At 38.9% G+C, this 23097-nt stretch overlaps 3 protein-coding genes across 5 annotated transcripts in view; 1 reads left to right on the top strand and 2 right to left on the bottom strand.

The window, feature by feature from the left end:
• Window positions 1–4373, bottom strand: part of FASTKD1 (FAST kinase domains 1) — a 51800-nt gene extending 47427 nt beyond the window's left edge. The window contains 1 exon segment of the mRNA XM_074303179.1: window positions 4263–4373. The gene's annotated coding sequence lies outside the window, so the exon portion shown is untranslated.
• A 396-nt stretch (window positions 4374–4769) lies between these two features.
• PPIG (peptidylprolyl isomerase G) overlaps window positions 4770–23097 on the top strand; it is an 82409-nt gene continuing 64081 nt past the window's right edge. Inside the window, exon 1 of one of the 3 annotated variants that reach the window (XM_074303182.1) lies at window positions 4770–4809. The gene's annotated coding sequence lies outside the window, so the exon portion shown is untranslated. Of the gene's footprint in view, window positions 4810–20082; window positions 20228–20594; window positions 20780–23097 lie in introns of those variants that run through there. The other 2 variants (XM_074303180.1, XM_074303181.1) reach the window with 2 other exon arrangements.
• Window positions 8379–21081, bottom strand: LOC141562220 (uncharacterized). Its single transcript, XM_074302209.1, has 5 exons — window positions 21005–21081; window positions 20421–20913; window positions 20058–20384; window positions 18965–19078; window positions 8379–8678 (listed from the first exon to the last, which is right to left on the bottom strand). The coding sequence occupies exons 1-5, from the start codon at window positions 21079–21081 to the stop codon at window positions 8490–8492; spliced, it is 1200 nt and encodes a 399-aa protein (XP_074158310.1). The 3' UTR covers window positions 8379–8489.

Raw genomic sequence — 23097 nt, 5'->3', positions numbered from 1 at the left:
TAGCATAATTGTATCAATAACCAAATTAGCAAAAACCATATGATTATCTCAATAGATGCAGAAAAAGCATTTGATAAAATCTATTTCTAATAAAAAACACTTGAGAATATAGGAATATACATATAGGAATAAATGTACTTTTCCTTAAAACAGTCAGCAGCATCTATTTAAAACCATCAGCAAGCATCATATGTAATGGTGATAAACTGAAACCATTCCCAATAAGATCAGGGATGAAACAAGGTTACCCACTATCACCATTACTATTCAATATGGTATTAGAAATCCTAGCTTTGGCAATTAGAGTTGAGAAAGAGATCAAAGGAATTAGAGTAGGTAAAGAAGAAACCAAATTATCACTCTTTGCAGATAATATGATGTGTATACTTAAAGAACCTTAGAGAATCAATTTAAAAACTATTAGAAATAATCCACAACTTTAGCAAGGTTGCAGGATACAAAATAAATCCACATAAATCATCAGCATTTTTATACATCACTAATAAAATCCAACTGCAAAAGATAAAAAGGAAAAATTCCATTTAAAATAACTGTTTGATAATATAAAATATTTTGGAATCTATCTGCCAAGGGAAAGTCAGGAATTATACAAGCAAAACTACAAAACATTTTCCACACAAATACTATCTAAACAATTGGAAAAATATCAAGTGCTCTTGGCTAGATATAAAAAAGATGACAATACTATCTAATCTATTTATTTAGTGCTATGCCAATCAAACTCCCAAGAAACTATTTTACTGACCTAGAAATAACAACAATAAAATTCATCTGGAAGAATAAAAGGTCAATAATTTCAAAAGAATTAATGAAGAGAAAAGGAAATGAAGGTGGCCTATTTGTACCAGATCTAAAACTATATTATAAAGCAGTGGTCATCAAAACCATTTAGTACTATCTAAGAAATAGAGGAATAGATTAGGTTTACAGAACAAAATAATCAATAACTATAGCAATCTAGTATTTGCAAAAACTGCTGGGAAAATTGAAAACTAGTATGGCAGAAAGTAGTCATATGTAGTCATAACACCATATACCAAGATAAGGTCAAAATGGGTTCATGATCTAGGCATAAAGCATGAGATTATAAATAAATTAGAAGAACATAGGATAGTTTACCTCTCAGATTTGAGGAGGAAGGAATTTGTGACTAAAAAAGAACTAAAGATCATTATTGATCACAAAATAGATAATTTTGATTATATTAAGTTAAAAAGGACCTGACACTTGTCAGATTGGTTAATATGACAGGAAACAATAAAGACGAATGTTGGAGGGGATATGGGAAAACTGGGACACTGATACATTTTTGGTGGAAGTGTGAACAGATCCAACCATTCTGGAGAGTAGTTTGGAACTATGTTCAAAAAGTTATTAAGCTGTACATATCCTTTGGTCTAACAATGCTTCTACTGGGATTATATCCCAAAGGTATCTTAAAGGGGGGAAAGGGACGCACATGTGCAAAAATGTTGGAGGAACCCCTCTTTGTAGTGGCAAGAAGATGCCCATCAACTGGAGAACAGCTGAATAAATTATGGTATATGAATACTATGGAATACTATTGTTCTGTAAGAAATGACCAGCAGGATGATTTCAGAGAGACTTGGAGAGACCTATATGAATTGATGCTAAGTGAAATGAGCAGAACCAGGAGATCATTATACACGGAAACAACCAGATTATCAAGATGATCAATTCTGATGAATGTGGCTCTCTTCAACAATGAGATGATTCAAACCACTTCCAATTGTTCACCCAGACAGAGCACTGTGAGAACTGAGTGTGGATCACAACATAGCATTTTCACTCTTTCTGTTGTTTGCTCGTATTTTGTTTTCTTTCTCAGTTTTTCTTTTTCTTCCTTTTTGATGTGATTTTTCTTGTGCAAGATAACTGTATAAATATGTATACATGTTAAATTTAATGTGTACTTCAACATTTTTAATATGTATTGGACTATCTGCTAGATAGGGGAGGGGATGGGGAAAAGGAAAGGAAAAATTTGGAACAAAAAGTTTTGCAAGGGTCAATATTGGAAAAATTATCTATGCATATGCTTTGTAAATAAAAAGTTTAATTAAAAAAAAAAAAAGACTTCTGAGCTCAACTTTAAATGCCATGGAATACGCAAAGAAAAAAAAAAAAAAAAAAAGAAAAATTGAGCAAGAAACAAAAAAGAATCCTGATCACAGAATACTATTATGGTGAAAGGGAAGATTGAAACACCAAAGTCAATAGAGGACAAAATGCCCACATATAAAACCTCAAAGGGGGATGAATTGGTTTCAAGCCTAAAAAGAACTAAGTCAAATTTATAAGAATACAAACCATTCCCCAAGTGATAAAAACTCAAAGAGTATGAAGAACAGACAGTTCACAAATGAAGTCAAAGCTATCTAGTCCTTTATGAAGAAATATGTGAAATCATTTATTGATTAGAGAAATGCAAATTAAAACAACTCTGAGATACTACCTGAAATGTATCAGATTGGCTAATGACAGAAAAGATGTTGGAGATGTAGAATATTTGGAATCCTAATGGATTGTTGGTGGAGTTGTGAACTGGCGCAATCATTCTCGAGAACAATTTGGAGCTATGCCCAGAGCTAAAAAACTGAACAAATTCTTTGAGCCAGCAATACTACTGTTAGGTCAGTATCCTAAAAAAGGAAAAAAGGCCTACATATACAAAAACATTTATAACAGCTCTTTTTATGGTGGCAAAGAATTGGAAATTGAGGAGATGACCATTAATTGGGGACTGGCTGAACAATTTGTGGTATATGAATGTAATGGAACACTATCATTCTATTAGAAATGATGAGCAGCTGATTTCAGGAAAACCTGGAAAGACTTACATGACCTGATACAAAGTAAAGTGAGCAGACCCAGAGCACTGTACACAGTAACAGCAACATTGTGCAGTGATTATGTCAGGTTTAGTACTTCTCAACAATATAAGGATTCAAGACAATTCCAAAAGGCCCATGGAAAATGCCATCCATATCCAGAGGAAGAACCATGGAATCTGAATGTAAAGAGCATACAAGTTTCCACATTTTTTGTTCTTGTGGTTTTTCACTTTTGTTCTGATTCTTCTTTCACAACATGACTAATATGATTATACATGCATAACCTACATCAGATTGCTTGCTGTCTTAGGACTAAGAGAGGGAGAAAAATTTAGAAGTCAAAATCTTATAAAGATGAATGTTGAAAACTCTACATATAATTAGAAAAAAGTAAAATATTTTCCCTTTTTTAAATAAAGCTTTTTATTTTCAAAACATGTGCATAGTTTTTAACATTCACCCTTGCAAAACCTTTTTTTTATTTTAAGTTTTTTATTTTCAAAACATATGCACAGATAATTTGACAACATTGACCCTTGCATAGCCTTGTTTAAGATTTTCTCCTTCCCCCGACCCTAGATGGCAAGCAATTCAATATAGGTTTAACATGTTAAAATATATGTTAAATCCAAAATGTGTAAGCACAAAATAAAATATTATTAAGTGGGGAGAGGGACCCCCCACCAGGTTGGGAAGTGCAAAGGCCGGGGGCTTGGCAGGTCGGAGGACGTGGAGTGCGTCCCAGTGAGTCCTAAGCCGTGTCCGTTCCCTTGTCTGGGCCTCAGTTTGCTCATCTGTAAAAGTCTGTAAAAGTAGCACTAGACTGGCTGACTAAGGTCCTCCCGGCTCTACATCGCACGATGCTGAGGCGGTTTGGGGACGCCACTCCCCGCTGGGCACGGAGCAGGGACGCGGGGGCCGGCCGAGCCAGCCACTGCTCCACACGGGGCTCCCACAACCCTAGCGCACCCCTGCCCCAGGAGGTGCCCACAAGCGCTGCCTCGGAGCTTTCTCGAAGTGAAAGAGCCCCAAACGCGAGGAGGAGAAAGCCGTCCGATGCGGCGCGGGTCCCTGCAGCCCTTCCACCAAGCCTCAATTTGAAGGCGCCCTCCTTCGCGGGCGGACTGCCGGGGCAGGGAATCTCAGGCCGGCGCAGGTAGGATGCCCTGACTCACACGGTACGGGCTCGGGACTGGGAGGAAGATTAGAGGTCATTCGCACGCGCCTCGCGTTTACAGAGCCCCGAAGGTCCGCGTTCATCGCGTAGCCCGCAGCAAAGCCAGCCTGTGAGGCTCAGAGGCGGGGCGCACGTGGGCAGGAGCGCAGCGCCTCGCTTGGCCTCGGAACTCCCCAGGACGGACTAGTTTAACCAAGCCCCTCACTCACACTTTCTCTCAGGCTCACCGGGTCCTAGAAGAGAGAGCTCCTCTCCTCGGAATCTGCAGCGCCAAACGTCCCGTCCCGGCGGCGTGCGCAGGGAGAGCAAATACACTACACATCCCGAAGTGCAGTGAGGCCAGGCTAAGATCGACACCAGGATTACGCGGCATGCTGGGAATTGTAGTCACGTCCATTGCAGCATCTCTGGATCTCTCTGGCTATACTCTTGGGCTTTCTCTCTCCGCCAGAGCCATTGGCTGCAGAGTCGGGGTACATTCTAAACTCGTAAACAGCGGATTGTTTGGAGGGGTTTTTCGGTTATTGTAATAAGTCTGAAAAGTGGGTTTTAATGCCTTCAATGTGAGTGAACTGAACTCTTTTAGTGATTATCGCCTCCATTCAAGAGACTGCAGTGTTACGAGGCTTGATGTAACTAGTACAATGCTGTGTGGAAACAGGAGCTTTTGGAGGAACTCACCATCTAGAGGGAATCATTTTCCACTTGAATTCTGTGCCGGACATCCTCCATGACTGTGACAAACACCTTCGGCAAGTATGTCTGCTTATTTTATGCCAGGCTTGAGAGTAATAATCAGAGAATCATCTAACAAAATTATATTATTTTTTCCAAGGATTTTTGAATGATTTTGACATGTGTATGGTAGATACATTTTTGGAGAATATTTAAGGTCGTTTTATGCTCTGCCAAAAAAAAAAATTATATTTCTAGTCAACTGGCAGTAGGCATAATAAAACTTTGTATTCTTTGAACCTTCTATTCAGTTGAGTGACTATAAAGACAGAGTTAACAGTAGAGTGTCAATTTCGGAAGCCTGCCTTTTCCCTGCTAGGAGTTTCCTCATATCTTTATCAAGGATGCATCTATGAAAGCATAGACAATTTTTGTAAAGATTTTGTAGTGATTGAAAAATAGATCAGTGATAATTGATATTTTCTTGGTTACCTTTTTCCAGTAATGCTTGTGATTTTTTCCCAAATGCAAGGCAAGAAATCCTCCTGTTCTTCCTCACACCTTTTTTAGACCATAATATGTAAGGTACTGTCAGTTTTGAAAATGCACATTTTGCTTTACTGGGTAGAGAAATAATATGAGAAAAGTTAATAAATAAGCCTAAGAAGAAATCTAACTTCTCAGATAAAATGTTATGGAGAAACCAAGACTCTTCTGAGAACCAGAAAGAAAATTATTCCTCCAATAAATGTACTGAGATGACCTTTTTGAAAGCTTAATGCTGACTAGTAATTATGGCTGCAGAACACTGTGGTCCATCACCTTATTTACATGAAACTGTTTTCTAAGCTTTTGAGGATATTGTTGATTAATAATTGTTTGTATATTATGAGAAGGTTATATAAAAACTTATGTATCATATCTGAATGATGGGATTTGTATACAAATACAAACAATAAAGGAGGAAATGCCCTCAAGAAGCTTACATTCACAAAGACAACACATAAGAGTAGGAATGAAGGGAGCTGAGATACTCAAGAAAGGACAATGTAATGTTCTTTTCTTTAAATTATAATCATTTTCTTAGGCAGATTTCTTAGGGAGCTTCTGGAGGCAGCCTTAGTTTCAGTTCAATAAACACTAAATGCAGCCAGGAGTTAAAGTCCAGATCCTTTATTATGTCCTTCAAAATCCTGAATCTTTATCTGTGCCCTGTTAGCTTTCATGTCTCCAGCCAACACAAAAGTTGAAGTGGGAATAAATCTTGACTCTGAATCTCCTCCCAGAGAGTGTGGGATTGTGGGTTTCTGCCTTCTGAATCTCCTGGAAGTCCATGAGCAGGCTTTTCCTTTAGAACTTGTGAATCTCCTAAACTTGCAAATCTCCTCACTGAATCCTAGCTCTGAATCTTCTCTCAGAGAGTGGGCTTGTCCTTTTATATGCTCTCTAAAAGTATGAAGTCTAATGTGTGAGCCAATGAGGAACTCCTTTAAAGGTATAAACTCCTTTTGATGAGAATTAGGTAAGGGGTAACTCCTTTTTGGTTCAGCTCAAGGATACATAGTTAAATGTAGTCTAGTGACAACACAGAGTACCCTGTAAAGGAATTTACAGACACAAAAACCTGGATTGATAAAGGAGGTTTATTATGGGATTTGGAAGTAAAGTTAAAGTCTAGTTAGTAAAAGGTGAAGGTAGAGATAAGAGGGCACTGGAAATAGGATTCCAGTGGACAGAGATCCTTGGCATGCCCCAGGCGTAAGGCTGCCATGTTAGGAACCTCTGCAAAGAAAGAGCTCCAGCTTGGCTCTTTTATAATGAGAGATTTAGCCAAAGGGGCCTGTGGGTGATGTCCCAAGTTGTCTCAGATCTGAGTGGGGGTTGTGAGAGCCCAGATCTCCTGTTGGAATCCAAAAGGGGTGCTTTTGACAGGATTTGTGAATCCAAGGTCCTAGCTTCTTGATAATTCTTGATAATGCATCAGCTAGGAAGGGCTAGGAATCAGAAAGGAATAAATTCATCTGAAAGGATTAGTTTTTTAAAGGGAGCATAACCCATATCATACCTTGAAAGGATTAATTTCTTTTTTTTTAATCCACATTTTATTTTTATTTATTTTTAATTTTTAAAATTAATTTTATAATTATAACATTTTTGACAGTACATATGCATAGGTAATTTTTTACAACATTATTCCTTGTACTCCCTTCTGTTCCGAATTTTCCCCTCCTTCCCTCCACCCCCTCCCCTAGATGGCAGGCATTCCCATACATATTAAATATGTTATAGTATAAAAGATTTGTTTCTTTTTTTTTTTTAATTTTTTTATAATATTATCCCTTGTATTCATTTTTCCAAATTATCCCCTCCCTCCCTCCACTCCCTCCCTCTGATGACAGGTAGTCCCATACATTTTACATGTGTTACAATATAACCTAGATACAATATATGTGTGTAAATACCATTTTCTTGTTGCACATTAAGTATTAGCTTCCGAAGGTATAAGTAACCTGGGTAGATAGACAGTAGTGCTAACAATTTACATTCACTTCCCAGGGTTCCTTCTCTGGGTGTAGTTATTTCTGTCCATCATTGATCAACTGGAAGTGAGTTGGATCTTCTTTATGTTGAAGATATCCACTTCCATCAGAATACATCTTCATACAGCATTGAAGTGTACAGCAATCTTCTGGTTCTGTTCTTTTCACTCAGCATCAGTTGATGTAAGTCTCTCCAAGCCTCTCTGTATTCCTCCTGCTGGTCATTTCTTACAGAACAATAATATTCCATAACCTTCATATACCACAATTTACCCAACCATTCTCCAATTGATCGACATCCATTCAACTTCCAGTTTCTAGCTACAACAAAAAGAGCTGCCACAAACATTTTGGCACATACAGGTCCCTTTCTGCTCTTTAGTATTTCTTTGGGATATAATCCCAATAACAGCAATGCTGGGTCAAAGAGTATGCACAGTTTGATAACTTTTTGGGCATAGTTCCAAATTGCTCTCCAGAATGGCTGGATTCTTTCACAACTCCACCAACAATGTATCAGTGTCCCAGTTTTCCCACATCCCCTCCAACATTCATCATTATTTGTTCCTGTCATCTTAGCTAATCTGACAGGTGTATAGTGGTATCTCAGAGTTGTCTTAATTTGCATTTCTCTGATCAGTAGTGATTTGGAACACTCTTTCATATGAGTGGAAATAGTTTCAATTTCATCATCTGAGAATTGTCTGTTCATATCCTTTGACCATTTATCAATTGGAGAATGGTTTGATTTCTTATAAATTAGGGTCAGTTCTCTATATATTTTGGAAATGAGACCTTTGTCAGAACCTTTACTTTTAAAAATATTTTCCCAATTTGTTAACTTCCCTTCTAAAAAGATTAGTTTCTTAAAGGGAGCACAACCCACATCACTTTAAAGGTGTGAACTAAGTACATAAGTACCTTGTTTCAAGTTTTGGCCCATAACATCTCCTTGTTGGATCAGATCAACAATGCTAAATTAGATAATTATTGCCTCTTATTCATTCCAGTGACTTAGTACCTTGTAAGAATCCTAACTAGACAAATGTGTGAATCAGGAGTTGAGCCTGGATTAAAAGTGAGCATGGCTAGTTTGGACAATACTCATATGGAAACTCTTAAAAAGATTTCTCCAATCAGAGGAGAGGTCTCATAGGTCAGTCATCTCCAACTTGAGAAAGCAACTGGATGGATATGATGAAAAGAAGTTATAGAAAGATTTTAGTTCGGTTGATTGAAAGAGATACATTGTTTTGTTGAGAGCCGATTGGAAAAAAAGCAGGATTGCTCTCTAGAGCCACCTCTACCCAGAAAGAAAGGAATCCTCTCATCATGGATTTTTTTCAGTATCCACGCTAAGTTTGGAATTAATATGCTGAGTCTCTTGGAGCAGGAGGGACACCAGATTGCCTGAAGAGGAAAAAAAAAAAAAAAAAAAAAAGGAAAACTTCCCTAACTGCACTTCTTGCAAGAGAAGGAGATTGAGCCTCAAAAAAACCCTAATAATATATAAATCATTAAGTAATAAAATAATTTGTTGTTCTTTCAATGACCCAGGAGCAGCAGAAAAGTAGCTTTGTAACAAGAGAACTATGAGGATCAAATGGAGAAAAGATATTGTCCAGCAAGTAACAGGTGGTACAGACTGATCTAAAGAGATAAGCAAGATAATCAAGGTCTGCTAGCCTGAGTCATGTGCCTCCCCATTAGATTTTTGTAAGCATAGGCCCACTCTTCTATATGTACTCTATGCTTTGGTGCTATTGAGGTCCTTGGTTAGTTAGGTGGTCAAGTTTGTTTTTCCTTGCAGAGAAAGTATGAAGCACTCATAGGATTATGATATGCCAGAGATTAGTAGCCTGTGAGCCTTTTGCTCTTAAGTAGGTCTTTTGTTCAAGGGACTTTCCATTAGAGTACCCCACAACCCTCCCCTACCTATCAAGAAATTCTCCTTTTATCTATCCAATCAGAAAGCCAAGTTATGATGTCAATTTTCTCCCTTTCTCCCATTCCTGCCTCAGGTTATATTTGCCCAATAAAAGATCCAATGATAGTCTAGATCTTTACTAACTCCTTTTCAAGACTAAGCCCAATATGAGGTACTCTCTCCCACCTTTAATTCCTTTAATACCTTTGATAATTGTGAGCTACCCAGTCTTGAAGTGCTCCTGCCTCATTGGCTCTTCCTTTTTGTTACAGCTAAATCCCTTTTAGGATTAAGCCTACTAATCATTGGTGTAATCTTTTCCCCCTACTAACTCCCTTTTAGGGTTAGTTTTCTAGGTTCTATGGATTTAGCCTGCCAGTGGAGGGCATACTCCCACCTCTTAGTGTCTCCTCTTTAATGGCTTCTTCCTCTTGATAAATTGTGAGTTCCACCAGGGAACTGTCTATCCCTTTTGTTAATTGTTAAAACCCCTTTCTTTGCTAATTCTTATGTGCTTATTCACATAATAAGTAGCAGAGTGTTGTAACCTGTGATGTTGTGTCATGGTAATATTCTTTTTTACAATCATGCTCTCCCAAATCTATTGCTCTCTTATTTACCATTCCTGGTGCCTATTTTACTTCTTCAGTGGGAGAATATGACTCAAGCTAATTGATGGACTATTAGGGAAGGGATACAGTTATTCCTTCCATATGTCAGGTGCTGGGGTCCAGTGCCCTCATGACCTAGAAAATTCAAATAAAAAAATTTGATCTTTGGGTGGGGAGGGAGAGAAGAGGGGAAAGTAGCTAGGTGAAACAATGGATAGATCACCAGCCCTGAAGTCAGGAGGACCTGAGTTCAAATCTGGTCTCAGACACTTCCTAGCTGGGTGGTCCTGGGCAAGTCACTTAACCCCAATTGCCTGGGGGGGGGAATTGACCTTCCCTTCATGCCAGAGAAGAAATTTGAGTTATTATGGCATTAAATGATAAAATATAATCTATATTTTATGCATTTCTAAACATTTTCTGTTTCTTTTGTTGTTTCTGCAAGACTTCCTAAAAATTCCCATTTAATGTTTTATGCTGACCTGAGATTCATCAAAACTGAGATAGGAAAAGTTGCAATGTGAATGTGATGTGGAAGGGATAATTGTATTTTTATTTTTATTGCTGTTGTCTTCTATTTAGTGAATGTTATGATTATTTCTACATGTGCTCTCTAATGAATGTTATAATTGTTCTTTTTTTTGCCTAAGGATTTAGTAAATATTTCATGTGTAAGGGACAATGGTGACACTGTTAATGCAGGTATAGCTCCCTTTAAGATTCCTTGTACCTTTGATTTACAAGATCTGGTCAAAACCCCAAGAGGAGAGATCAGTATCTGAGCCAGTTTGGGCTTATACCCAACCCCCAACTATCTGCTCAGATTTCCCCAAAACAGTTTCTTCCTTATCTGAAAAGCCCACCAAAAATCTGGCCTTCTAGGAATCAACCTGAGCTCCTCCCTATGCTTCTTCAAGCACATAAAGGCAGCAAAGGTGGAGTTGTCTTTTGGTCAGAGAGTTGAAAGATGCCAGCCAAGATGCTTTGCATCAGAGACTCTCTGTCCCCGCCGCTGCTGTCAGTGTGTATCTTCCTCTATCTAATGCCTTTTACTAACCAGACCTTAACCTTGCTTCCAAACCTTGCAATAAATCTTGTTTTTACTCATTTAGGTTTTGGGGCCTGTAAATTCATTTACAGGGGACTCTCGCCGCCACTAGACTTGTTTAACTTTGTATCCTTGCACCGAATCCTAAGGGGTTGCAGGGGAGCTCCATGTGCCTCCCTGTACCCCAATCCTGCCACTAGACCTCAGTTAATCCTATTGAGATATTTACCTCACCATTAGGTATATACCTCATCATGTTACCTCATCACTGTGACTGATTTCATGCAAATGAAAAATGTATTAGTGCAACTATCCATTAATTCCCCTTCCCTCCCCCATTTTCTCCAGTACCCTGAGAATTGTAGCCTTAGATGACCCTGCTCTAAGAAAGAAACTCAGATCTTCACATTGGAATTGCTTCCAAGGCAAGTTGAGATGATTCAGCCCAAAGAGAAAAAGGTGGGGTGATAACTCAGGACAAAATTGTCTTCATGAGTTGGCCACATATGAGTGAATGAAAAAATATTTCTTAAGTCTTTATACTAAATGCTGTGCTATGTATGTAACAGAGATACAAAAATGAAACACCATTTTTCTCCAGTAGTTGGATGGATATCTCATAGGGCTGGTCTATCACTATATATACCTTGGCCAGACATCACAGGTGGACAATGAAGAGGGAATGGGCTTGCATAGGAGGAAAATCAGTCTATCTTTGAGAAGTTGCACAGGGCTTTTAATTTCTCTTCTTTATAAACTTTACAATCAATCGATATTGGTTTACTTGCTGTCCCTCACAAAGGACCTATCTTGCCTATTTCCATGCCTTTGCATGACTGATCCCTATACTTAGAATGCTATCCCTCACCATCTCCACCTTTTAAAATCCCTGGGTTCCTTTAAGCCACAGATCACCCACAACCACTTTCTACATTAAACCTATCCTAATCTTTCCAGCTAACAGTACCTTCCTCTTTAAGTTTTCTTTCCTTCTACTCTGTATGTATTTTGGATGTATAAATATTTCTTACATTGATATACTTGGAAATGTATATTTTTGGTTCCTTGAGAAAACATAATTTTTTCCCCTTATCTTTTCAATGCTTAGTATAGTGCCTGCTACCTAGTGTTTTAAAAATTCTTCTTGATTGAGTGATTTATTGAAATAAAGGTCTTCCAAGAATTTATGATTCCTCCAGTTCTATACATCAAAATTTTTCCAGGGATCTTATGTCTGAACTATGGTCTCCAATGGATTAAAATTATGTGCTGCTCATAAGGCAGCATAATAAAATATTGTGCCTATAACAATATTTTATTATGAAAGAATTGCAGGAGAGAAGTGATACAAAAACTATTATTACTGAGATGTATGACAAGAAAAGAAGGTGGATCAGTTATGAATGGTAGTGAAAGAGATGGATGATCTACATGCTCGTTTAGTTTCCACAAAATGTCAAAAGATCTAGAAGATGATTCACCACACATTAGATGGACCTTCAATGTGCTGGAACATAAAAGAGACAAAGTATAGACTTTGCCTTTAAGGAGCTCACAATCTAAAGAGAGAGACAAAACAAATAGGTGCAAACAAGCTTTGTACAGGATAAATAGGAAATAATTAAGAGAAGGAAGTAAGAGAGTATGGGAAAGACCTCCTGGAAAAGATGGGGTTTTACTTAGGACTTAATGGAAGCCAGGAGAAAAAGAGAGGGAAAAATTGTTCAGGCTTGGGGTACAGCCAAAGAAAATGCTCAGAGGTAAAATAATGGAACAAAGAGACCAGTGTTATTGAATCACAGAGTATGTCAGGGAATAAGAAATAAGATGTAAAAAGACTGGAAAATGTATATGGAGAGGTCTAGGTTATAAATGGCTTTGAAAGGCAAACAGAGGTTTTATATTTGATCCTGGGATAAGAGAGAGACACTTTGGTAGCTGAATGGAGAATTCATCAGAATGAGGAGAGAATTAAGGCACGTACCCACCAAGAGACTATTGCAATAGTCTAAACATGGCATTATGACAACCTATACAAAGATGGTGTCAATATCAGAGGAGAGAAGGATAAGATGTTGGTTACAATAGTACGATCAACAGGCCTTGGCAATAGAATGGATATGGAGGGTGAGAAAGAGCAATCTGATAAGGTAAATAGAGAATCAGGAGAAAAATGCACCAAAAATCTACAGAGAAAAATGTGTCAAGGAGAAGAGGGTGATTCACAATCTCAAAGGCTGTAGAAAGGTTGTGGAGAATGAGGATTGAAAAAAGGCCAGTGGATTTGGCAACTAGGAGATTTTATTTTGGTTAGTTTTGGTAGAGGGATAAGGTCAGAAGCAAGATTGTAAGGAATTATAAAGAGACAAAGTAGAGGCCCCTATCATAGGTGACTTCTGAAAGTGGTTTAACCTCACAAGACAGAAGGGGGATAGTTGTAGGGTGATAGTTATTGTGAATGGAAGTGTCAAGTGAGAATTTTTTGAGGATAGAGAGGAAGAACATGTTTGTAGGCATTAGGGAAGAAGCCAGTAGACAAATTTAAAATAAGTAAAAGAGTAGAGATGATAGAGGTGAGGGTTGGAGGAAACAAGAACAAATGGGATCACTTGAATAAATAGAAGGGTTAGTCTTCATAAGGAGTAAGAGCCCTCCATCAGGTGAACCAAGGATGAGTCATGATAGAAAAGGAAGAGAGAGCTCATGGCAAATGGACTGAATTTTTCTGTAAAATGTGAGGTAAGATTTTCAGCTCAGAGAATGGAGGGAGGAAATTCATGGAAAGTTTGAGGAGGAATGAAAAGGTTTGGAAGAGACACTGGAGAGTTGGATAGTGAGTTAATAAAGGAGGTATACTAAGATTGCTTCAAAGAAAATGAATGGGACTAGATTATCTCTGAACTCTCTTTCAGACCTGGAATCAATTATTCTTAACCCTAAAATATACTCAAGCACTGTTAGATACTTGTGGAATAGAAAATTCTAAGACTTGACCCTATCTTTCATGATTCCTCCAGTTCTAAACAACCTACACCTATATCTCTTTATATAAACATAATCTATTGGCTTTCTACCTCTCTTTTCCTTTTCTTATCAAACTCTTATTCATTCTTTCCAGTGACCTCCAAATCCTTGACCCCTCAATTCTCTCCCAATCACTTACTAGCCACTCTCTACTTTTCCCCATCATGAGCCTTTGGTGAACCAATCCAATTCTATTCTATCTTATCTCAGTCCCTGGTCCTTTTTATCATATTGCCAAGCTTCAGCCTCAGATAACTCCCACCATCTGTCATCTTTATTCCTACACACATGCTGAAAGTAGGTAAAGAAAATTCTGTAACCATTCTAAGTTGATTACAAATTTATGCACCATAATCTCAAATGGGTCTTCACTGCCTTAAGGCAAGCCATTCCTACATCTTCTCTTAACTGTCTTTCCAACTGGAACATCTCATCTTTCAGTTCTGAACATTTTCTCTGGCTGACTCCCATCCAGCTCCAAGTTTTCTTTGTGTTCCAAGAAACATCTCATCTTGTATGAGAAGCCTTTACTAACCCTACTTAATTCTAATACTTTCCTTTTCTTAATTATTTCTCATCTACACTTCTCATAGCTTGTTTGCATATATTTGTTTTCTTGTTGTCTCTCCCATTAGATTGTGAATTTCTTGAGGGCAAGTACTGTCTTGTTTCTTTCTGTATCCCAAGAATTTAGTTCAGTAACTGTTAATTGTTTATTTGTTGGGGCAGCTAGGTGGCAAAGTGGATAGAATACCAGCCTTGAATTCAGGAGGACCCGAGTTCAAATTTGATCTCAGACACTTAAACTTCCTAGCTGTGTGACCCTGGGCAAGTCACTTAACCCCAGCTTCAGGGGGGGAAAAATTGTTTATTTATCCCTTAAGTCTATGTAAAGATTTTCACTTTAAAACTGTCACCAATGACTTCCAAATTGCTAAAAATCCAATGGCTTTTTCTCTTTCCTTAAGCCTTCTCTGAAGGCCCATTTTGCAAAGAATAGATTTTTGAGTTCTCTCTTTTATACCAGAGCACAATCATTCAGCCTGAGAGTGATGTAAATAAGATAAGATAAGGATTCTCTTGTTATCTTTTGGGTAGAGACAGAAGTCTCTTCCCAAAAAGGAATTTCCTGATGCTATTTGGTCTATCTGAGCAGATTAGAATGGGGGCTGTAAAACCCTGGCCAGCTCAGATAGCCCAAACTAGTTTGACCAGATCTTGTATGAAAGGTCCAAGTCCCAAAGGAAGTTGGAGATCAAACAAGGAATATCAAGGGGCTACCGCCCTCAACAATATTGATCAGAGACTGCTAGCTAACGTAAAATCTAAGCCTATAGGCCTCAGTCACGTGAAGGCCTAGGCTGTATTCCTTTGCCCTATTAGGGATTACCCTAAACGTGGCCAAAGAAGCTATAAATAACATTGTCAGCTGCATTCCACTGACCAAATATGACCAATCACAACCTATGGAGGGTGGGGTTTTGGAGGTTCTTTGTCTGAAATGTATAAAAGTTGGAAACATCTTCAAGGGAGTGGCTCTCTCCTGCTGTGAATCTGGCTCACTGACCAGGATGGGCTCCGCTTCTCAAGATTCTAATAAATAATTAAGTCTGCTTTTCTATGAGTGATCTCTGAGTAGTCATTTTTGGATAGGATTTTCTATCCCTCACAGAATGATCTCCAAGGTCCCTTCTGGTCTAAACCCTATGACCCCCATTCCTTAAATATAGATATTCCACAAGGTATTCAATAACTGAGACACCTCAGGAAAATTTCTTCACCTCAGTTTCTTCATCTGTAAAATGTGTACAATAAAAGTTGTACTATTTCAGAGAGGTGTTATGATAGACATCATATACATAAAGGACTTGATAAAAGATAAAGCACTATATATATATATATATATATAATGATAGTAAAACTACCTTTTGCAAGTGAAACCCCTAGACAAGCTATTTAAAGTTTAAACAACTCTATGGATCTGCATCCTCTTAAACCAATAGCTCACAAATCCCCACTAATGTGTTTACATTTCCTAAACAAAGGACACAATTAGTTCAAAACAAAGGTATGGAATGAAATATCAGAATAAGAAAATAACACTTAAACATTTCTCCTATATACCTGAGATAGTCTCCTTCACAAATTCACACACCAAAAGCAGAAAACACCTGGGGAATACATATGGTGAGGCACATATAATAGGGAACATATGTGAACAGGTTGTACTTAAGTGGCCTTTTTTGTCCCTGATGATGCTGAGCTACCAATGTTATCTGATAATGTCTGGTGATTAGTAGAAGTCTCCTCTAGTCTTTTGTTGTTCATGCATTTTAGCCATATCTGATTCTTCTTGATCCCAATTGGGATTTTCTTGGCAAATATACTGGAGTAATTTTGCATTTCTTCAGCTCATTTTACAGATGTGGCAACTGAGGCAAGCAGAATAAATTGATTTGCCCAAGGTCACAGGGTTAGGAAGTGTCTGAAGCCAGACTTGGACTCAGGAAAATGAATATTCCTACTTCCAAGCCCATTACTTCATCACATCCACTTTACCACATAATTGCCCATGTAGTGTTGGCCAGGTATTACTCCTTGATGCTTTCATGTGACCACGGCTTGATGGTACTTCATTGGTCCTGGTTACTACTGCCTGCTACCAGTTGCCATTGAACACAAAGTTTCAATTTTTGGCTTCAGATGGAATCCTCCACCAAGGTGCTACTTCATTCCTTTGTACTAGACAAGCTTCTTATCAAGAATCCTGATGAAATCAGGAAATGATTTTTATGTTCTTGCAAGAATGGGTGTCTAAACTAGTAGACATGTCCTTGAAGTACAAAAGCAAGTTTTTTATTACCATTCAAAATGCAAGTTTCTCTCCTGACTCCCCATTGGCTGGGTACTACAGAGGTTACAGACTATCTAGAACATCTAATTCTCCCCATATAAATGAGTCTCCATTCCTGATTACATCTTATAACATTTTTAATTATAATTTATGACTTCCCTCTTTAGGTTTCATTTCTTAAGTTTCAGTTTCATGTCTCTGCATTTCTCTAATTTGTTTCATAACTCTGTAGAAACTAAATCCATATCCAATTCTTACACCCTTAAAACATGGATTCTTCACCGAAGGTCAATAGATTTCAAGGGGTTCCTGAACTTGTATATGGAAAAAATGTATCTTTGTTTTCAATGACTTTTGTTTTCTTTATTTTATACATTTAAAAGCATTATTCTGAGATGGGTTCCATTGACTTCACCAAATTGCCAAAAAGTTCCAAAGCAAAAAAAGAAAAAAAAAAGTCAAGGACCCTCAAAGCCTTAATTCCTCAGAGCTAAGGCTGTTACTCTAAAATTATTTTCCCCTCACCCAATTCACAGGCTAAGGAGCACACTCAGGCAGTCCTCAGTTTCTCTCTCTCTCTCTCTCTTTTATTCTTTTTCCCCCACCCCAATCCCCACTCATTTACTTATTATGACCTCATTTCCTCCATAACAAGGGCAGAGTTTTTCTCTTTTACTACTTGATTGCCAAACTATACCACTTTAAAAGTATTTTCTGTTCTTTCTTTTCAACAAAATACCAAACACTGCCTCCCAGATTCTTCTAGGTTTTCCATGTAAATGAATAAGAATAGCAACATTTAATAATAGCTAGCACTTATAGAGTGCTTTAAAAGTTTGCAAAATGCTTCTCATATGCTAACTCATTGGATTCCCTAATCAATCAGAGGTAGGAGCTTTTTCCTGACATAATTCATCCCAATTCCTTGCTCTAAATTCCTGCCTTTATTAGGTATATGTGGTTGACGCTATCTTTTCTAGGCTCAGTGTTCCTTATATATTATTAATAAGAGATTAGAGGTATCTAAAAAGGTTACTTTTATACATACATATATCAACTACATGTGTGTAGGTATGTGTATAAATCATATAAAATACTGTAGGTTTGCAAAACTCTTTACAAATACCATCTTCTTTTGCCCTCAGAAACCTAGGAGGTAGGTGCTATTATAACCCCATTTCACAGATGAAGAAAACAAAGAGAGGTTTTGTCCAGAGTCAGATAATATAGCTAATGGGGGCAGCTAGGTGGCGAAGCAGATAGAGCACCAGTCCTGAATTCAGGAGGACCTGAGTTCAAATCTGGTCTCAGACATTTAACACTTCCTAGCTGTGTGACCCTGGGCAAGTCACTTAACCCCAGCCTCAGGGGGGAAAAAAAAAAAAAAAAGATAATATAGCTAATAAGTGTCTGAATCCAAGATTTGAACTTAGTTCTTCCTGATTCCAAGATTAGAGCTCTAAATCAGTAGTCCTCAAACTTTTTAAATAGGGGGCTAGTTCACTGTCCCTCAGATTGTGGGAGGGCTGTTCTATAGTAAAAACAAAAACTCACACTCCGTCTCCGTCCCTCAGCCCATTTGCCATAAAGCGGAGGGCCGCATAAACGTCCTCAGAGGCACAGACTTTAGTTTGAGAACCCCTGCTCTAAGGTATCACCTAGCTGCCTCAAATGATCCATATTCTATTATGCTCAACACTTTGATTCTATGAAATCATATCAATTCTTGATTTGCCTATTTCTGTTAATTGAACTATTTCCCCAGTCACAGAACTGAGCTTTAATCATTACAAATACCACCACTTCTCTTTTCTCTCATCTCCCATACACAATCAATAAACATGCTTCTGAAACATGTTATACCCCACCACATCCTTATTTCCAGCTTAGACTTTTAATGATCACCTGTATTTTTCAGTAATCTTTTTTTAAATTAAATTTTACTTTTAGTCCCTTATTCTCTTGACTTCCATCCCCTTCCTCCCCAAACACAATTGAGAAAGCAAAAAAACCCACTTGCTATAAACATGCTTAATCAAAACAAATTCCAGCACAGACCATGTCTGTCTTTACATTATTTATTATTACATTAATAATACATATTATATTATTTAAATAGCAATAATGCTATTTCATAGCTGATCCCTTCAGTCTGTAGTGTGGGGAGAGCTAGCTCAAATGTCTTACTAAGAATTCTCCAGACTCCATAACGAAGCTAGTAAAGGATTTTACCTTTTTGCCAGAACTTGAAGTGTAAAAGCACAGCCTCTTATTCCCTCTGCTGAACAGCAAGTCCCTCCCTTGATTCCCCATTGGCTGGGTACTACAGAGGCCGATCGTGAGTGCCTAAAAAAAGATGGTTTAAAGGAGAGTACTAGAATCTTTATCCAGTCACCATGTTCATCTCCAATGTTTGCTGACGATTCATTTAAAACATTTGTTAGGGGCAGCTAGGTGGCGCAGTAGATAGAGCACCAGCCCTGAATTCAGGAGGACCCGAGTTCAAATGTGGTCTCAGACACTTAACATTTATTTCCTAGCTGTGTGACCCTGGGCAAGTCACTTAACCCCAGCCTCAGAAAAAAAAACAAAACAAAAAACATTTGTTTTCCTGTAACCGAGGCAGAATTCTGAAGGCCCACTTATAAAATATCAACTGAACTTTGATTTGTGAAAGTTCAAAATGATTCTACAACACACTGTTTGCAAAATGGGAATCTGACACAGGACCAAGGCTCGTCCATTACAACTACCTTCCAGTTTCTTGGACACTGTCCTCTATGACTGGAATTTTCAAAGATGCATAAACAAAGCTATGGTTTATAAGATAAATAGGAAATAATTAAAAGGGGACAGAACTAGAATTAAGTGTTCTGGAAGCTTCCCGTAGAAGGTGGGTTTTTGAGGGGAACGGGAAGAGAAAAAAAGGAGGGGAAGTTATAACTTTTTTTTTTTTTTTCCTATTCCACTATGTTAAGGAAATGTTTATTTCTTAAATTCGGAATAAAATAATTTTTTGAAAAAGAATAGAGGAGTCAAATAAAAAATTTTTCTTGAAACCATTCATGTCGATAAGCTTAAAAGCAGACCACATTTATAAATCAGGAATGTCATTGAGTCCAAACTCCTTTTATTTAACAGATGAGAAAACTGAAACCTCCTTAAGCTAAAGCAGCCGGCTCAGCGCATTCAGGGCTCCTTTCACCGAAGCAGCAGCCCGGGACACTCCACCAAGTAGAGCATAAGTTTCTCCTCCAAGCCCGGGTTGGGCTTGAGGGGGGTGGGGCGCAGGAACAGGGGAAGACGGCGAGGGCACAGAGGTTACCTCAACTTGCCGCTGACGCACTTCCGGCGCGACGGCTCCTCTCCACGCCGCGAAGGGGCTTACAGGGGAGGCGGTTAAGAAGTTTGGGCGCCTTTTCTGGCGGCGGTAGATTTGAAGCTCCGCCCCGGGAGCCGCCGCGCAGGGACCCGGGAGCCGCTCACCGGGAACAGGTAGGCCGCCTGAGGCTCCGAGTGCTGCGGTAGTAGCGGCAGTGGCCGTGGCACTGGAAGAGTAGGAGAGGGAGAGACGAAGGCCCCGGGGGCGGAGCAGTGACGGGCCCAGCCCCCAGCTAACCGTCTTGTTCTCTCCTCCCCTCGCGGGAGCCCACTACACTCTCCCGGGCTGACTGACCCCCGGTGGGACGGTGCGGGCACTCTGTGCCCGGCCCCCGAGAGCGGAGTGAAGCGGAGGGGGAAGGGAGAAGGCGGAGCCGTGGGTTGCGGAGGCTTTTTGGAGCTGAAGCGCTGGACCCGGTGGCCCTCCCCCCACCCCACCCCCCGCACGCTCCTCGCTCTCCCACTCGCCCGCCTCCCGCCCTGACGCATTTTGCCGCACAGGCTGTAACATGGCGGCGACCGAGTGAGCTCCGGAGAGCCCGGCTGTTTCCGAGCGCTTCCGAGCGGCGGCCAGCGCGGCACAAGGGAAGCGGAGGCCGAGGCCGCTGGCTGCGGGTGGGCCAGGGGCCACGACGTCCTGAGGGAGCACTGGCTCGCAGGACTGAGGTTTGTTTCCCTTAGTTGGGGGCTGATTAAAGCTCCTCTCCCCGCCCGATGTGCCCTTTTTTGGGCTTGTATCCCCTTCTTCCCTCCCTCTCTCAGAGGCGGCAGCTGCAACATGTGCCCGCAGCCCTCGGCAGCTTGGGAGTTGGTTGCTTTCTTTTTTTTCCTTCAAGGCTCAGGTGTAGATATGTTCGCCCTGCTATCTAAATAGTTGGCAGGTTCCCGCACTGTTTGGAGCCGTGCGTGTTGCAGGCCCCGAAAGCACGGTTATCCGTCCGGACACCCAAGGTCCTCCGAGATCCCATTCTGGCTTTAGGCGAGCATGTTAGTTTGCCTCTGAAGTGCTAGGTCAGCTTCTGTAGGAAGGAGCGATACTGGTTGGAACATGTTAGACTTTTGGAAGCCAGATTTTGTGCAGTAATTTTTTTTCATCGCTCTCTAGAACTTTCTCAAGTGAAATAACAAGTTCCTTGCAAAGCTAAAAACCCAAAAAGATTTTTAAAAAATGTTTTGGAAATTTCATAGGTGATATTTTGTTTACCACCACCATCACCACTTGATATCTCGATTAAAAAACGGGGGGGGGGGGGGGACCGGACGGACGGACTAAAACTGCATAGCAAAAGAAAGGGACCATTGATCTGCTGGTGATTTGGCACAGTATTATATGTTCACTTTCTTAGGCATTTAATTTTTTTTCATATGAAGAGTACAATAACTCTTGTCCAGAGCCCAGAACTATGAGACATAAGTTATTCTAAATAGTTAAATCTTTCCACCTTATTACGCTAGAACTTTATCTAAAAAATGTTTGGGGTGAAAGTCCTTTTTAATATATTTCCTGACCCCTTGAAGAACATATTGATTATAGTTTATTTATTTATTTTTTGAATGAGTCATCATTGTGATTATCAGTTACAGGGAGCTAAGATAGAATGAATGAGACCCTTAGGGTGTGATGAGTTATGTTGGCGTGGTCGTTCCGACTGGGAAATGACCCTAGACTACTGTATAAAATTCTTAGCGTCTTTTTGCTTACTTGGTTTTCTTTCAAGTCTTGGATTTTCAGCAAGAGGCTTTTAGCAAATCCGCACAAGTCATTTAAAAGAACTTTGCAGTTTTGTAAAAGTAATCCATTCACTTGTTCAGTGACTTCTCTCACTCTATGTGTATGTACATGTGTATTCATCTATATGTATATATGGGTATATTTTGAAAATACATATACATAAGCATGTATGTGCATTTCTATTAATTATCCAAAATATTTTTTTAAGTTTAAGGAAAGTTTGAATAATGTATTAGTATTTCAGCAGGATTATGTTAATGGGTATAAAAGATATTCTAATATTGTTTATGGATAGCAAAACAAAGATTGTATAGTTAAAATGTTTATTTACATAATTTACATGTCTCCTTTCCAGAATGTATATATACTCTCTAGGATACTTTGCTTTTCTTTGTACCCTCAACAGTGCTTTTAGCAGAGCCAGCAACTAGTAGTAGACACTTAAATACTTGTTGATTGGCTAGTTTTTATAGTTTTCATACTTTGGCACTTCTTTTTAGAATCTCTTGTGGGCTAAGGAACTATGTCAGCAAACATTTGTGTGTTTTTCATTTCCTGTTTTGGCTTTAACTTTACTGATCAAAGGAACGTTTTAAACTTAATATGTGGATTTCAGTAAAATCTAATAATATTTCCTATGATATCTTTGTGGACAGGATAGAAAATCAATTGGATGGTAATACAGTTTTGTGGGTGCACTTTGATGATTGAGTATCTTAAAGACTGTTAGTTTGTTTTTTGCTGAGACAATTGGGGGTAAAATGACATACCCAGGGTCACACAGCCAGGAAGTGTCAAGTGTCTGAGGTCAAATTTGAACTCTGGTCCTTCTGACTTCAGGGTTGATCTTCTATCTACTGAGCCATCTAGCTGTCTCATCAAAGATGGATGATGAAATAATGTACATGCTTGCCATCTTTACCCATAACCCCCTTTTCAATATTTTGTCAGTAACTTAGGTTAAACTATAGATGACATTAAGTGGGGAGTGATCTAAAATTCTGGATGGTAAAATTCTAATTTAATAAGGAACAATATAGTGCACAGTATTTACAACTTTAGAAATTAAATATGTTTGGGACTGGGCGGCAACATTTTATGTGAAAATATTTTTAGTTGTAATTATAAGCCAAATGTGAATTTACAACTACTGAGGCTGCCAAAGTGACTGATATTTAGGCATTATTAATCCATATATACTATACAAAACAACAGCATGTGGTAATAATCTCACTGTCTTCTAAATTGGTAA

This window comes from Sminthopsis crassicaudata, chromosome 3 (genome assembly GCF_048593235.1).
Source record: "Sminthopsis crassicaudata isolate SCR6 chromosome 3, ASM4859323v1, whole genome shotgun sequence".
Classification (NCBI taxonomy): domain Eukaryota; kingdom Metazoa; phylum Chordata; class Mammalia; order Dasyuromorphia; family Dasyuridae; genus Sminthopsis; species Sminthopsis crassicaudata.
The sequence above is the reverse complement of the archived record's forward strand: the minus strand, read 5'-3'. Positions and strand labels throughout refer to the sequence as shown.